The 17,586-nt window shown below is 43.4% G+C and overlaps 1 protein-coding gene across 20 annotated transcripts in view; it reads left to right on the plus strand.

Moving 5' to 3' along the window:
- The window catches only part of LOC106582286 (microtubule-associated protein 2), a 182,022-nt gene that overhangs the window by 142,354 nt on the left and 22,082 nt on the right, over positions 1–17,586 (plus strand). For 16 of the 20 annotated variants that reach the window (XM_014165207.2, XM_045704737.1, XM_045704736.1 and 13 more), the window contains 5 exons: positions 790–1,104; positions 2,280–5,897; positions 6,900–7,160; positions 7,709–7,852; positions 16,180–16,241. In XM_014165207.2, coding sequence (XP_014020682.2) covers positions 790–1,104; positions 2,280–5,897; positions 6,900–7,160; positions 7,709–7,852; positions 16,180–16,241 — 4,400 coding nt within the window. Of the gene's footprint in view, positions 1–789; positions 1,105–1,932; positions 2,119–2,279; positions 5,898–6,899; positions 7,161–7,708; positions 7,853–16,179; positions 16,242–17,586 lie in introns of those variants that run through there. The other 4 variants (XM_045704743.1, XM_045704747.1, XM_045704738.1 and 1 more) reach the window with 3 other exon arrangements.

Here is a 17,586-nt window from a genome sequence, read left to right on the forward strand (position 1 = left end):
TTTTGGAACATAGTGCCCACACACCACAATCCATCACATGCTGACTGATCAACTCAGGTTATGGTTACAGAACTTGGATGCGGTGAGAGTAGGATTTCTGATATATTTCTGTGGCTCTTCTCTCAACTGACAATGGGAAGGCCAAGTCCACTTAGTGTAGAATGTACTGTATGTATAGCTACAGTACACAACTTTGCTTGCAAAAGACTGTTATGGTGTATCACGCATGCATTTTCTTACTGATAAAGGTATGTTTGAATGTAAATAGCCTGATGTGGTGTGTCGGCATGGTGCGTGTGTGACAGAGAGAGACAAACTATGGCCATTGTGTGCATTTTGATAACATCGATCCACAGCAGATTTTACAGACAGAGGTGAGGGTTCTTTTGTAGCCTGACGAAGACCTTTGGGTTCACGCTGTCACAATTGCACTCAATAAAACTACAAGAATATTCAACAGTGTGCTGGACCAGTATCTATCTTTCTTTCAGGATGATTTTATATCTTTAATATAAAGAAAAGCCTCTAAATGCTTAAACTCTATGATCCAAAACATCCCATACAGTCCAAACCCAAACAAACCACATGACCGGGGGAGAAACGTCACTCACTCATACGCTACAACATCTGTGACCAGTGCATCTATCTCTGTCTACAATAGATTCTATACAGTATACACCGTGAGCCACCTTTACAGAGCTGAAAGTGTCCCACCGATTTGTACCTATGTAACCCAAGTCTGTGTTGCCAACCCGTAGTCTTGATGTCTACTTCTTTTATACAAAGTAGAGACCGTCGAGGCTCTTACAGACACATTCGAGGAGGAGGAGGAAGAGGTGTTGATGTTGGAGGAGGAGGAGATGGAAGGGGCAGCAGCAGAAATCGTGGCAGCTCTTGAGGAGCTGTGGAGTGGGGATGAGCCTGAGCTGGACAGCCCCCCAGCCGAGCCCTTAGAACAGGCAGAGGCCATAGGCGAGGCCCATACTGTGCCACCAGTGCAGGCCGAGGCAGCTAGTGCCGCCCCAGAAGGCCCTGACAGGAGGGTGGAGGAGAAAGAGGAGGAGGTGGCAGAGGCTGAGGGGGAGGAGGAGAGTCCTGAGGAAGGTGTGTCTGTCTGTCCTCTCTCTCCTCTCCCAGGCTGCATGTTATTGTATTGTGTGTAGACAATAATATAATTTAGGCTTTAAGGGAATACCCCCCCCCGCTACGCTCTGCTAAAGGCTGCAAGGCAACACAGGTGAAAGCTAGGAGCCATGTTTTAAAACTTTCTTCCTGATTCCTCCTTTTTGCTTTCTCTTTGCTTTTGTTTTCAGTTTTTAGCTGCAGTTTTTGAGGCCGGGCTTTTCGTGTCTGTGTATTAATGAAATGTCGCCGATCCTCCCAACCAAGCTTTCCCTTCTCTGATGCTACTTACCGATGTATTGATGTCTCATTGGTGTTAACCCATTGCTCAGTGTCTTTCTGCCAGTGATGTTTGCCATTAAAATGCCTCATTTCTATAGCATGTAAATCACTCGTTCTCTATTGGATTCAGCTGTTTCGTAATAATATCAATATCAAGTGTTTTTATTGCCATTTCACTGGTTTTCATCTTTTAGATATTGTGTCAATAGTGTTATTCTGTCATTTTTCCTATTGTTGAAATATATTTATGTCTTAGTTGATCTTAATAACCTTACACTAACGACTTGTAATAAAATTAGAAGTTATACAACTTATTCTAGCAAAATATGATGATAGATGATTGTACATTGTCCTCAAAGGTAATAGTTGAATATGTAATCAAAAATCATAAATCAGGGTGTAAAGCAGACATTTAGCTAAATGCAAATCATTAGGATTTCTCCATAAAGCCTGGAAAGAATGACAGAAAGGCTATTATTTTACCCTTTCTTAGATATGTAAAGTCGTCGCTTCCATTTCTCATTGCTTGGTTCTTCTCATCCATCAACGCCATGGCTGCCTGCACATTCCGGTTCCGTCATTCCGGTTCCATAACGTTCCGTCACGTTCCATGCCATTGTTCCGTCCATCAGTGAGTGGGTTCCGCCTCATGGGTTCTGCCTCATGCTCCTGTCCTGCCTCAGTGATGCGCGATGCTCTTTGTATTGTGCTACAGTAAGTGATAACAGGCTGTGAGTCTGGAGCAGAGCTTTGCCTGTGTCTGTGATAGTATGGCTGGCCCTGGTTAAAATGGCTGACCTAAAACAAAGTAGCCTACCTTTAATAGCTGAATGTTTAAGCAAAACCAAACAAACTACTAAAGATTTAACTTACAGCCTTGAAGATGGACATGGACAAACCAGACAGCGAGAGGAGTGGATCCCTGAGCCCAGACTTCACTGAACAAGAGAGTCCAGCTTTCCTCAGCGGGGACCATGCAGCAGCACCCCTGATCCCCAAAACGGACATGGATCCCCCTTCCCCTTCTCTGTCCTCTTTACCTTCAAACAGCCAGAGCCAAGCCAAAGAGCTTAGCAAAATGTCTATACTGGATGAACGTAAAACAGTCTCAGAGAAGCAACCGTCAGTGGAAGTTCTTGAGTCCAGTAACCTCACGACGGATTCAGGGTCTGGGTTCACAAGAGCTGAAGACCGAGGTCAAGGACAAGGTGTCCCATCTGACTCTAACAAAGACAAATCGGGCATGTCAGCTTATTTCGAGACTTCGGCCCTGAAGCCAGACGAGGGATCCAAGGGGGTTCAAGCAGAAGGTTATTATGAACTGAGCACCGCAGGAGAAGAGAAGAAGGTCTTAGGGAGCAGTTCCCCAACAGTTCCGTCACCCCTTGAGATCAACTACAGCATGCTGGCACAAACACAGTCAGTGGAGGAGAAATCAGACACCAAGAAGAGTTTGATGGGAGATCAAAAGGAGACCTTACCAGCACTGGACAGGAGTAACGAATGTCGGCTGTCTCCTGGGAAGCTGGCCCTGGATCAAAGAAGCTACTCTCTCAACATTACGATTGGATCGATTGATCCCAGTGGTCATGGACTACCTAGAAACTTCTCCCCACTGGCCACGGATATCATGTCTTTTACCAGCGGCAGTCTGGAGGAGTCTGCCAACTATCTCCCAGTCACCACCCCGTCTGTGGAGAAGGAGCCGACACCCTTCCCTCCCCTGATCCTGGAGACGGCAGCCTCAGTCACGTCCGACTCTTCATCTCCTCCCCATGACACAGCAACAGAGACCCCCGGTGAAAAGACCAGCCCCCAGGGGTCAGAGTCCCCAGAATCTCCCTTCCCACCTAAATACTACTACAAAAACGGGACAGTCATGGCTCCTGACCTACCTGAAATGCTGGACCTTGCGGGCAGCAGATCTAGACTGGCTTCTGAGAACACTGACCCTGAGATCATGAGGAGGAAGTCTGTCCCTGCGGACGCCCAAGGCCTTGGCAGCGACTCCCTGGCTAACCTGGTTCTGGGGGACCAGAGTCAGAACCAGAGTCTTGCCAAGAGTGAGAGCCAGCTGGAGGAGTTGGGTTACTGTGTGTTCAGTGAGTACTCAGGGCCCATGCCTTCCCCTGCTGACCTCCATAGTCCCATTGACTCCCCGCCCCAGCGCTTTACCCCTATGGCTCTGGAGGAAAAGATGGCGGAGGAGAAACTGAAAATCGACGCCAGAGACAAACTAGCCGAAGACGAGAAGACCAGTCAGTTAGCTGAGAGCGCCGGTTCCAATGAAAAGGAAGAAACCAAACAAATGGGACAGAAGGATTCAGCTTCAGAGGAAAAAGACAACAAAAAGATCAGTCATGAAAATGTTTCCATGGAAAACCAAAAAGACAAACCAGCTTCAGCTCTGAAGTCAGCCGAGTCCTTTGTAACTCCTACAGTGACGGTTACCCTGGAAGAGGAGGAGAAGCTAGGAGACAACGGACCCGAGACAGATGCTGAGATTGCTGCCTATGAGAGGCAGATCCGCCGGCTGGAGATGGAGGACAGGCCCCTGAGCATGGAGGAGGAGCGGGAGCTGCAGGAGCTCAGGGAGAAGGTGAAGGACAAGTTCCTGGTGCACCAGGAGGCATACGAGGAGGTGGATGCTGAAGACGTCTACCAACTGACTGGAGTTGCCAAGGACAGGATCGGCAGGCCCGTTAGGCCCTCCCCAGCCTCCTCCGTGGAGAGTACCACAGAAGAAGACAATGTTTCAGTTACAGAGACAGAGAAACCTAAACAGACGGGAGGTCAGACAACACCAACAAAGCTTGACGTCATGGCAATGTCTCCATCTGTGTCAGGTGATTGTGTGAGCACCACAGAAGAAGGCAAGGTTCCTGTTACGGAGACAGAGAAACCTAAACAGAATGGAAGTCAGACAATGCCAAAGAAGGTTGACATCATGGTGACGTCTCCATCTCTGTCAGTTGGTGGTGTGAGCACCACAGAAGAAGACAAGGTTTCAGTTACGGAGACAGAGAAACCTAAACAGACGGGAGGTCAGACAACACCAACAAAGCTTGACGTCATGGAAATGTCTCCATCTGTGGCAGGTGATGGTGTGAGCACCACAGAAGAAGACAAGGTTCCTGTTACGGAGACAGAGAAACCTAAACAGAATGGAGGTCAGACAACGCCAAAGAAGGTTGACATCATGGTGATGTCTCCGTCTGTGTCAGTTGGTGGTGTGAGCACCACAGAAGAAGACAAGGTTTCAGTTACGGAGACAGAGAAACCAAAACAGACAGGAGGTCAGACAACACCAACAAAGTTTGATGTCATGGCAATGTCTCCATCTGTGTCAGGTGGTGTGAGCACCACAGAAGAAGACAAGGTTCCAGTTACAGTTACAGAGACAGAGAAACCTAAACAGACGGGGGGTCAAACGCCAACGAGGGTTGACATCATGGTGACTTCTCCATCTGTGTCAGGTGATGGTGTGGGAACCACAGAAGAAGAAAAGGTTCCAGTTACAGAGACAGAGAAACCTAAACAGACAGGAGGTCAAACGCCAACGAGGGTTGACATCATGGTGACTTCTCCATCTGTGTCAGGTGATGGTGTGAGCACCACAGAAGACGAAAAGGTTCCATTCACGGAATCAGAGAAACCTAAACAGAATGGAGGTCAGACAACGCCAACCAAGGTTGACATCATGACGACGTCTCCATCTGTGTCAGGTGGTGGTGGGAGCACCACAGAAGAAGAAAAGGTTCCAGTTACGGAAACAGAGAAACCTAAACAGAATGGAGGTCAGACAACGCCAACCAAGGTTGACATCATGACGACGTCTCCATCTGTGTCAGGTGGTGGTGGGAGCACCACAGAAGAAGAGAATGAGAAAGTTAGTGAAGAGAAGCTGAAGAAGGAGCAGGTTGTTGAGGTCAAAGAGAAGACCATGGAAGAAAAGAAAAAGGTAGAGGGGGAGGAGGAGGATACAGAGCAGGCAGTGGAACCAGAGGAAATCATGATAAAGATAAAAGCATCAATGCCTGTAGAGAAAGAAGAGAAAGTTGAGAAGGATAGAATGACAAACAAGGAGGAAGAGGAGGAGGAAGATAGTGAAGTTCTGGCAGGGGCAGCGGTGATTGATGTTCAAGAACCCAGAGCTGCCATAGAGTCAGTGGTGACCGTTGAAGATGACTTCATCACTGTAGTCCAGACCATCGACGAGGGTGAGGAGCCAGGACACAGCGTGCGTTTTTCCGCTCCGCCCGAGCCTGAGACACCAGAGGAGGAGGAGGAGGAGTCCCAGGAGGTGGAGATCATGGAGGCAGCTAGTCTGGAGGAGGTGGGGGATGTCTCAGAGGAGGCCCTTGAGAAGGAGGTGCAGGCCTCCCCAGAGAAGGAGGTGCAGTTGGAGACCGAGGGACAGACAGAGAGCTACGACAGAGACGAGACCACCATGGACGACTCCATCCTAGACAGCTCTTGGGTCGACACTCAAGGTGAGATTTCTCTTTGTTATAATCCAATAATACATGTTTCAATGACAGATAAATTACATGTTTTAATGACCAGAAATAATAATATAATCAGTGGTTGGAAAATGCAATAGTATAGCCAATATGTGGCCCTCTCGATTCGGTCCAATGTAGCAACATTTGTAATGGTGTTTTTTACATTGGATAAAAGTAGAGACTCAGAGCTATAAAATTATATATCATACACTGCAGTTGAGAACAATGGGAAAGTAATTCTGCTTTGAAAGTTGATAAACTTGTAACCTCACTTTTGACAAAATGGCCCGTTAATGTTTTGGTACACATACTGGAGAGCTCTTCTTTGTCTACACCCATTCAGCATCGTTCACACCCTCTTAAGCCTTAGCCCCACCAATCTCCTTTAAGGATGCACAGTGTAGGAAACAGCCAAAGATTTCAAGACTAAAAGTGGTGAATGTAGTAGCAAAAAGTAGTTTTAAAAATACACTTTATCTAGTCCTTGGCCTGTATCCTAATCTGATATCCTAGTCATGTTGTTCTTCACATTACCATATGTAGTAAACACACACTATATAAAAAATACATGATTTTAGGCGGTCCGCAGCGGTCCAAGGCACTGCATCGCAGTGCTATAGGCGTCTCTACAGACCTGGGTCGATCCCAGGCTGCATCACAACCGGCCATGACTGGCCCAGCATCGTCTGGGTTACGGGAGGGTTTGGCCGGGGGGGGGGGGGGCTTTACTTGGCTCATCGCACCCAAGTAATGCCTCTTCTTTGAAGTAGGGACATGGGACAAACGCCTAGTTTCTTGAAATATATGGATCTGATACCTGTTCATGTTTATTACAATATTTTCACAGTGGAGACTTCATATTTCATCATGATAACAAAATTACACATCAACACTGTTTTATCCAGTTTCTGAGTGTTATGCCCATATTTTGTGTAGTGTCCATAGTACTACTGCATGATGATGACCTTACCATGTCTGTTTTGTACCTAGATCTCTCCACTGTAGATGTGGATGATGACATGAGCATGGCTACCGAGCAGATTGATCCCCTTAGAGCCGACCGGGTCCCAGCCCCACCAGTCAAGAAGTACAAGACTCTCCAGCAGCAGAAGCAGGAAAAGCAGCCAGTGAAGCCCAAGGCTAAAGGCGGGCGTGTGAAGGGGCGCGAGGGGTGCGTCTCCACCCCTGAACGTAAACCCGTCCGCAAGGAGACGGTCTATATCCCCAGGGAAGACATCAAGAAGAAAAAAGGTTCAGAACTACAGTATCTCTCCAAATCAGTTTGTTACTCTATTTATTTTATTTTTGTAAATGATTTGTAGTTATACATTATTCATTGACAGATTATTTAATTCTCTTTGATTTGAAGTGGTGTAGATCTCCATTCAGTTTGTTACTCTAGAGGGCCAGATTCCCAGATACTTCAGTGGAGAATCTCGATTGAAATAGCTTTTTAGTCCATGACAAGGCTGGATATGTGTTTGGGAAACCAGTAATTAAAAACATTTCTATATAGTTCTTTGTAGTTATATAGTATTAATTGACAGATTTTGTTATTCTCTTTCATTCTAATTGTCAAAGATTATCATCATTAAAAGCCTTTTACGATCTCAGATGAATGTTAACTGGCATTCAGACAGCCTCTCTTGGTGGGTGTCTGTCCTACCAAACCTTTGTGCCACACTATGTCCTTTCCTTCCCTTTCTCTCTTTGACTATCTCTCACTCTTCCTTCTGATGCTACTTGTACATTCTTCCTTTTTTGTCTTTGACTATATCTCTACCTCTTCCTTCTCCTAGCCGTGATCAAGAAGACTGAGCTGACTAAGAAAGCAGAGACGCGCTCCTCTCCATCCCGGAAGAGTGTGTTAAAGCCTACTGCGGTCCGACACCCACGTCCCGCCCAGCCCCAACCCCACCCCTGTGCTAGGAGGAAACCTACAGGTGACCAACCACTCCCGGGTTTCATCCCAAATGGCACCCTATTCTCTATAGGGCCTGTAGGGCACGGTCAAAAGTAGCTCACTAAATAGGAAATAGGGTGCCATTTGGAATACAGACCCGCAGGCTGGGCCAGAGAGGCATCTGCAATGTGGCTGCAAATATCAACATTCTCATCTCATCAATCAATCAAATGTATTTATAAAGCCCTTTTTACATCAGCAGTTTCACAAAGTACTTGACATTAACCTCATCCTTACAGTTGTTTGAAGCTTCTATTTTTGTTAAATTTTGAGAAATTATTTTGTCAATCTGTACATTTTATTCTGTCCCATTTGTTAGTTCATTTGTCATGTTCAGTGTTTGCATTTTATTAGAATAAAAACTAATTTGTTATACATTTTTCATTTGACTTCATTTTTCAAACGTGCTTGTTGTGTACAGTCAGTCGCTCAATTTTTGGGATTTCTTTTATTATTTGCTATTTACTTTGAATTGCATCTTTCTTCTCCTCAGCTCCCATGTTCATTCTGGTTTTCTCTTTTCTGTGAGATGGTTTGTTTGGTAATTTAATGTTACTGCTTCAGAGTTACAGTTGAAGTTGGAAGTTTACATACACTTAGGTTGGAGTCATTAAAACTTGTTTTTCAACCACTCCTCAAATGTCTTGTTAACAAACTATAGTTTTGGCAAGTCGGTTAGGACATCTACTTTGTGCATGACACAAGTAATTTTTCCAACAATTGTTTACAGACATATTATTTTGCTAATAATTTACAGTATCACAATTCCAGTGGGTCAGAAGTTTACATACACTAGGTTGACTGTGCCTTTAAACAGCTTGGAAAATTCCAGAACATGATGTCATGGCTTTAGAAGCTTCTGATTTGCTAATTGACATCATTTGAGTCAATTGTAGGTGTACCTGTGGATGTATTTCAAGGCCTACCTTCAAACTCAGTGCCTCTTTGCTGGACATCACGGGAAAATCTAAATAAATCAGCCAAGACCTCAGAAAAAAAATTGTAGACCTCCACAAGTCTGGTTCATCCTTGGGAGCAATTTTCAAACGCCGGAATGTACCACGTTCATATGTACAAACGATAGTACGCAAGTACAAACACCATGGGACCACGCAGCCGTCATACTGCTCAGGAAGGAGACGCATTCTGTCTCCTAGAGATGAACGTACCTTTGTGCGAAAAGTGCAAATCAATCCCAGAAAAGCAGCAAAGGACCTCTATATCCACAGTAAAAACGAGTCCTATATCGACATAACCTGAAAAGCCGCTCAGCAAGGAAGAAGCCACTGCTCCAAAACTGCCATAAAAAAGCCAGACTACGGTTTGCAACTGCACATGGGGACAAAGATCGTACTTTTTGGAGAATTGTCCTCTGGTCGGATAAAACCAAAATAGAACCGTTTGGCCATAATGCCCATTGTTATGTTTGGAGGAAAAAAGGGGGAGGCTTGCAAGCTGAAGATCACCATCCCAACCGTGAAACACAGGGGTGGCAGCATCATGTTGTGGGGGTGCTTTGCTGCAGGAGGGACCGGCGCACTTCACAAAATAGATGGCATCATGAGGCAGGAAAATTATGTGGATATATTAAAGCAACATCTCAAGACATCAATCAGGAAGTTAAAGCTTGGTCGCAAATGAGTCTTCCAAATGGACAATGACCCCAAGCATACTTCCAAAGTTGTGGCAAAATGGCTTAAGGACAACAAAGTCAAGGTATTGGAGTGGCCATCACAAAGCCCTGACCTCAATTCCATAGAAAATTTGTGGGCAGAACTGAAAAAGCGTGTGCGAGCAAGGAGGCCTACAAACCTGACTCAGTTACACCAGCTCTGTCAGGAGGAATGGGCTAAAATTCACCCAACTTATTGTGGGAAGCTTCTGGAAGGCTACCCGAAATGTTTGACCCAAGTTAAACAATTTAAAGGCAATGCTACCAAATACTAAATGAGTGTATGTAAACTTCTGACCCACTGGGAATGTGATGAAAGAAATAAAAGCTGAAATAAATAATTCTCTCAACTATTATTCATTATTCATTTCACATTCTTAAAATAAAGTGGTGATCCTATTTGACCCAAGACAGGGACTTTTTACTAGGATTAAATGCCAGGAATTGTGAAAAACTGAGTTTAAATGTATTTGGCTAAGGTGTATGTAAATTTCCGACTTCAACTGTATGTGTTCTATTTTCTCACTTTCTCTCTGTTTTTAACAGATTCTCCATCTCTCACCCTATCACCTAACTTTATCTGTCTCTTTTTAAACTTTGTAATGATTGCAACTTGTTTGCTGTGAAAGAACTACAGTGAAAGAAGTGTGTTCTCCCAGCATTTCCTCAGAGCAGGATAGTATAAGTCCCAAATGGCACCATATTCCCTATGTAGTGCACTACTTTTGACCAGAGCCCCTAGTGAACAGGGTGCCATTTAGGATGTAACCAACAGCCTCTTAAACTTACACCTAATAACTGTAGTGGTTGCCAAGCAACTGGTAGTTTGGCAGCTCTCAGATATTGGTGTACCTCATCTGACAGAGAGATTTTCCACAATAGAGATATACACTGAGTGTACAAAACATTAGGAACACTTGAGTTGCTCCCCGTTTGCCCTCAGAACAGCCTCAATTCGTCGAGGCATGGACTCTACCAGGTGCCGGAAAAGCTTTACACAGGGATCCTGGCCCATTTTGACTCCAATGCTTCCCACAGTTGTGACAAGTTTTTTGGGTGGTGCACCATTCTTGATACACACAGGAAACTGTTGTGTTTGAAAACCCCAGCCACGTTGTAGTTCTTGACACACTCAAACCGGTGCACCTGGCACTTACTACCATAAGGGTGGCTACTTTGAAGAATATAAAATATATTTTGATTTGTTTAACACTTTTTTTGCTTACTACATGATTCCATATGTGTTTTTTCATAGTTTTGATGTCTCCACTATTATCCTACAATGTAAAAATAAAGAAAAACCCTTGAATGAGTAGGTGTGTCCAAACTTTTGACTGGTACTGTGACTCTCTACTAACTGTGTATCTTAGACAGATAGACTATTCTAGAATCTCTCTAAATTGCTGCATTTCCCAAATTAAATCGTTCAGGGGTGAGATAGAGGATGGGATGGGAGGTGCACTTATGTAGTCTGTATGATTTCCTTCCAAAGCATTGGAGAAAGACCTTTTCTCTAGCAGCTTGAATAGGGTCTCAGGCAATTCCCTCATTGTATACAGTAATACAGTGTAATTATACAGTACTGTACCCGATTTAGGGCTAAATTACCTCTCACAAAGTTTTCTTTAGTTGTTTACAGAAGAGGGGTAACTGTTTGTCCAATAGTTTGTCAGTTAGATTGTGTTTGTACAGGCTGTAGAGTGGGTGGCGTGCTTCAGCCACAGCTGTTGTGTGTGTGTGGGAGAGTTTTGTTGTGTTGCTGTCAATCTGTTGTAATGTTTAAAGGAGAGGTTTTCTTGTTTTACAACCAAATATCTATTTGTATGTTATAGAAATGTCCAGACCTCTTTTTTGTCATTTCACATGATTCTGAGAAACGCACCCTAAACAGGAAATAACTTTCTCATCCTTGATGTGTAGTATGGGGGCCAAAAAAACACATGAACAAATGCTCCAAAAACACCCAAATATGTCATTTTAGAAACAGCAAAGCTCTCAGTATAGTGATGCAGGTCTTTAGACGTTTTACACATGAAATTGTGTCATTTCGAACTTTATCCGCCATGTTTTATTTTATTTTTAAGTGGGTCGATCAGCTTTAATATTGTAGATAGATTCTGGCTTCTACCAATGTAATGGTCTGCATCATTTCCAATCATCCATATATTTTTTGCTATATATTTTTTAAATATATTATTTTCCCTTAAACATAATTGGACAACAATACTTAGGCTTCTACTTCCAGCTTAAACATACTATATACATTTTATGGACAGAGTATATTTTACCTTAGTTATCTTGTTTAAAAAATATATTTTTGTTATTTTTAGTCCCACCTTTCAGCTCCCCTCAACCCCTCCCATCTATTTCTGAACAACATCCAGTTTCTATTAGCCATATATTTTTCAACTGTGTTGTGATGTTTCACAAAAGTCCTGAACATTTCTATTCTCATAGTTTCTACAGAATGTAAATTAAAGATGAAATGTTTTGCTAAGAGTATTATTAAATTATTGATAGATTGACTATGACTTTTCAAATCACCCAGCAGTGCTAATTGCAGATTTAGCTCCAGGTAAATGTGGTAATTCTTCAGCCACTCCTGAACCTGTGACCAAAAACAAGCTACATATGGGCAGAACCATAACAAGGGTTCTAATGATGCTGTCTCTTAGGATGGTTGTATCCCCCATATATACAGTGGCAAGAAAAAGTATGTGAACCCTTTGGAATTACCTGGATTTCTGAATAAATTGGTGATACAATTTGATCTGATCTTCATCTAATTCACAACAATAGGCAAACACATTGTCCTTAAACTAATAACACACAAATTATTGTATTTTTCTTGTCTTTATTTAATACATCAGTTAAACATTCACAGTGTAGGTTTGAAAAAGTATGTGAACCCCAAGGCTAATGACTTCTCCAAAAGCTAATTGGATTCAGGAGTCAGTTAACCTGGAGTCCAATCAATGAGTAGATTGGAGATGTTGGTTAGAGCTGCCTGCCCTATAAAAAACACTCACAAAATTTGAGTATGCTATTCACAAGAAGCATTGCCTGGTGTGAACTATGCCTCAAACAAAAGAGATCTCAGAAAACCTAAGATTAAGTATTATTTGACTCGCATAAAGCTGGAAAGGGTTACAAAAGTATCTTTAAAAGACTTGATGTTCATCAGTCCACAGTAACACAAATTGTCTATAAATAGAGAAAGTTCAGCACTGTTGCTACTCTCCCTAGGAGTGGCCGTACTGCAAAGATGACTGCAAGAGCACAGCGCAGAATGCTCAATGAGGTTAAGAAGAATCCTAGAGTGTCACCTAAAGACTTACAGAAATCTCTGGAACATGCTATCATATCTGCTGACGAGTCTACGATACGTAAAACACTGAACAAGATTGGTGGTCATGGGAGGACACCACGGAAGAAGCCATTGCTCTCCAAAAAAAACATTGCAGCGTTCCACAGCGCTACTGGCTAAATATTCTGTGGACAGATTAAACTAAAGTTGAGTTGTTAGGAAGGAACACACAGCACTATGTGTGGAGAAAAAAAGGCACAGCACACCAACATCAAAACCTCATCCCAACTGTAAAGTATGGTGGAGGGAGCATCATGGTTCGGGGCTGCTTTGCTGCCTCCGGGCCTGGACAGCTTGCTATCATCGACGGAAAAATGAATTCCCTAGTTTATCAAGACATTTTGCAGGAGAATGTAAGGCTATCTGTCTGCGAATTGAAGCTCAACAGAAGTTGGGTGATGCAACAGGACAACGACCCAAAACAGAGAAGTAAATCAACAACAAAATGGCTTCAACATAAGAAAATAGCCTTCTGGAGTGGCCCAATCACAGTCCTGACCTCAACCCGATTGAGATGCTATGGCATGACCTCAAGAGAGTGATTCACACCAGACATCCCAAGAATATTGCTGAACAGAAAGAGGAATGGTCCAAAATTCCTCCTGACCTACAGAAAACGTTAGGTTAATAATGAATGGAAATCCAATTTATCAACCCATGGAGGTCTGGATTTGTAGTCACACTCAAAATTAAAGTGAAAAACCACACTACAGGCTGATCCAACTTTGATGTAATGTCCTTAAAACAAGTCAAAATGAGGCTCAGTAGTGTGTGGGGCCTCCACGTGCCTGTATGACCTCCCTACAATAGCTGGGCATGCTCCTGATGAGGTGGCAGATGGTCTCCTGAGGGATCTCCTCCCAGACCTGGACTAAAGCATCCGCCAACTCCTGGACAGTCTGTGGTGCAACGTGGCGTTGGTGGATGGAGCGAGACATGATGTCCCAGATGTGCTCAACTGGATTCAGGTCTGGGGAACGGGCGGGCCAGTCCATAGCATCAATGCCTTCCTCTTGCAGGAACTGCTGACACACTCCAGCCTAATAGCAGTCAGGCTACCTCTGGCGAGCACATGGAGGGCTGTGCGGCCCCCCAAAGAAATGCCACCCCACACCATGACTGACACACCGCCAAACCGGTCATGCTGGAGGATGTTGCAGGCAGCAGAACATTCTCCACGGCGTCTCCAGACTCTGTCACGTCTGTCACGTGCTCAGTGTGAACCTGCATTCATCTGTGAAGAGCACAGGGCGCCAGTGGCGAATTTGCCAATCTTGGTGTTCTCTGGCAAATGCCAAACGTCCTGCATGGTGTTGAGCTGTAAGCACAACCCCCACCTGTGGACGTCAGGCCCTCATACCACCCTCATGGAGTCTGTTTCTGACCGTTTGAGCAGACACATGCACATTTGTGGCCTGCTGGAGGTCATTTTGCAGGGCTCTGGCAGTGCTCCTCCTGCTCCTCCTTGCACAAAGGCGGAGGTAGCGGTCCTGCTGCTGGGTTGTTGCCCTCCTACGGCCTCCTCCACGTCTCCTGATGTACTGGCCTGTCTCCTGGTAGCGCCTCCATGCACTGGACACTACGCTGACAGACACAGCAAAGCTTCTTGCCACAGCTCGCATTGATGTGCCATCCTGGATGAGCTGCACTACCTGAGCCACTTGTGTGGGTTGTAGACTCCGTCTCATGCTACCACTAGAGTGAAAGCACCGCCAGCATTCAAAAGTGACCAAAACATCAGCCAGGAAGCATAGGAACTGAGAAGTGGTCTGTGGTCCCCACCTGCAGAACCACTCCTTTATTGGGGGTGTCTTGCTAATTGCCTATAATTTCCACCTGTTGTCTATTCCATTTGCACAACAGCATGTGAAATTTGTTGTCAATCATTGTTGCTTCCTAAGTGGACAGTTTGATTTCACAGAAGTGTGATTGACTTGGAGTTACATTGTGTTGTTTAAGTGTTCCCTTTATTTTTTTGAGCAGTGTATATAAATAATTTAAATTGAAAAACTGAATTTTGACTCCGGCGTCGTTTTGTGTATCAGTTCATAAACCATGTGCCATGGAATGAGTACATCAAAAATCTCTTCCCAAATATTTAGCTGTATGGCACAGCTGTCAATTTTTGGTCCTTAAATTAAACTGGTATATTTTTTTATCTAGCACAATTTTCTTTAACCAATTTTGGTCTTTAATGCATGGCCATCAGACAAGTCCCTTAACTTCTCCCCCTTCCACTTGCTTCTTCCATTTTTGGGGTAATGCTGAAATTAATTGGTTATAATTTTGAATAGAGCATACATTTACATATATTTTTGTTAGCTGCATGTGTGACATAACTCCACCAGTCCTATTTATAATATAATTTATGAAGATAATACCATTTAAAAAAAAATTACAAAAAATATATATATATATTTTTAACCAATTAGTATATTTGAGTTTAACCATAATATTTGCTCTAATATTTGTTCTGTCTTTTCTGGTGGCTTACACTTAATTATCCGAAATGTTTTATTTTATTTTGAGTGACTCCAGACGTTTCCCATATCCAGCTGCTCCATTCTCCGTGTAGCCTGCTGCTACAGGTAACTGCCAAAATAAAGGAAACACCAACGTAAAGTGTCTTAATAGTGCGTTGGGCCACCACGAGTTGCCAGAATAGCTTCAATGCGTCTTGGTGTAGATTCTACATGTGTCTGGAACTTCCTGTGTGGAAGCACCCCATGCTTTCAATATACTTTGTATCCCTTATTTACTCCAGTGTTTCCTTTATTTTGGCATTTACCTGTAGAATGAACGCTCGAGTCGCAACAAAATTGAATATAACATTGCAGATAAAGCTCGGAATGACCCAATTTCATGTGTACAACATCTAAAGACCTGCATCACTATACTGAGAGCGTTGTGGATTAAAAAATTACATATTTGGGTGTTTTTGGAGCCTTTGTTCAAGTTTTTCAGGGCTGCAATACTACAGAACGAGGATGAGGAAGTGATTTGCTGTTTGGGGTAAGTTTTTATAAATTGAGATTTGGTTATTAAAATGAAAACCTAACTTTTAAGTCACATGTCTAACTGTAGACCGTCTCTGTATTTCTCTTTCTCTCTCACTCTCCTCTCTCCTTCGCTCTTGCTCTCTCTCCTCCTCTGTCCTTACCTCTTCTCTATCTCATTTGCTTTCTCTCCCTCCTACTTCTCTCTGTCTCCATCTCTCCTCTTCTCTCTTTTGCATCCTCTCTCCTCTTCTCTCACCTCCTCTCTTCAGTGGGTGTACCAGAAGGTCGTCGGCCCCTCAGTGTTGCTAGACAGTCTCGGGACAGAGCCTCAGTAAGTACCACACACTGCATCACAATAATGTCATGTTCCATCGAGTACATGTAATAGGCTGTCTCCCTGTTTGACTCAACCTTCAAAATGACACAATACATTATTTACCGTTAATATCTATTGGGCACAACATAATCCGAAACACAACCAAAACAAACTACAAATGCATCCAACAAGTTTGTAGAGTCACAAGCTTGATGTAGTCATTGCGTGCAAGGAATATGGGACCAATACTAAACTTTTGACTAAATGTTATACACTATCAGTGAATTTGTCCAAATACTTATGAAACCTTCAAATGGGGGGACTAGATACATAAAGTGCATTCATTTCTAAACGGTAAAACCGAGATGTATGAAAATGTCCTCAAATAAAAGGTGACATTCTGTACTGTCGCCTCATTGAAAACATTTGATCTGAAATCCAAAATGCTGGAGTATAGAGCCATATTAAAAGGTTTAGCTTCACTGTCCAAATAAATATGTAGGGGAGTGTATGGGTAAATCTGGTTGGTTTTCAACAACATGTCATCTTTTGGTTCCACTTTCATTGTTTTTTGTCCTCTGATGACTTCTGTGGTTTGCAGCCTATGTTTCTCACCCATCTCTCACACACATATCCCCCCTCTCTCACCCATCTCTCCCCATCTGTCTGTCTGTAACTCAGTCACCACCATTAACAAAGATCCCCACCTGTAAAATGCGAGTGGTCGCCCTCCTGCCCCCCCGCCCTAACTCGTCCTGCTCCTCCCACACTAAAAAGAACTTGCTGGGGGAGGTGGAGCTTGATAGGCCCCGCCCCTCCTCAGCTGGGCCTCGTGACTCTACCACACTACACAGACTAATATACGCGGTAAGGTTAGCATATGGCCCTGAACTGATCAACTGATCTCACATATGTAAATGAATACAATAATATATAACAATAAACAATATACAGTGCCTTCAGATAGTATTCATACCCCTTGACTTATTCAAATTTTGTTGTCTTAAAGCCTGAATTCAAAATGGTTTAAATAAATTATTTTGTCTCACTCATCTACACACAATACCCCATAATGACAAAGTGAAAACATGTTTTTAGAAATTGTAGCAAATGTTTTGAAAATGAAATACAGATATCTAATTTACATAAGGATTCAGACCCCTTTGCTATGACACATCCTTGAGATGTCGCTACAACTTGATTGGAGTCCACCTGTGGCTAATTTAAATGTTTGGACATGATTTAGAAAGAAACACACCTGTCTATGTAAGGTCCCAAAGTTGACAGTGCATGTCAGAGCAGAAACTATACCATGAAGTCCAAGGAACTGTCCATAGATCTCAAAGATATAATTGGGATG

The sequence above is a fragment of the Salmo salar genome, chromosome ssa21 (genome assembly GCF_905237065.1).
Source record: "Salmo salar chromosome ssa21, Ssal_v3.1, whole genome shotgun sequence".
Classification (NCBI taxonomy): Eukaryota; Metazoa; Chordata; class Actinopteri; order Salmoniformes; family Salmonidae; genus Salmo; species Salmo salar.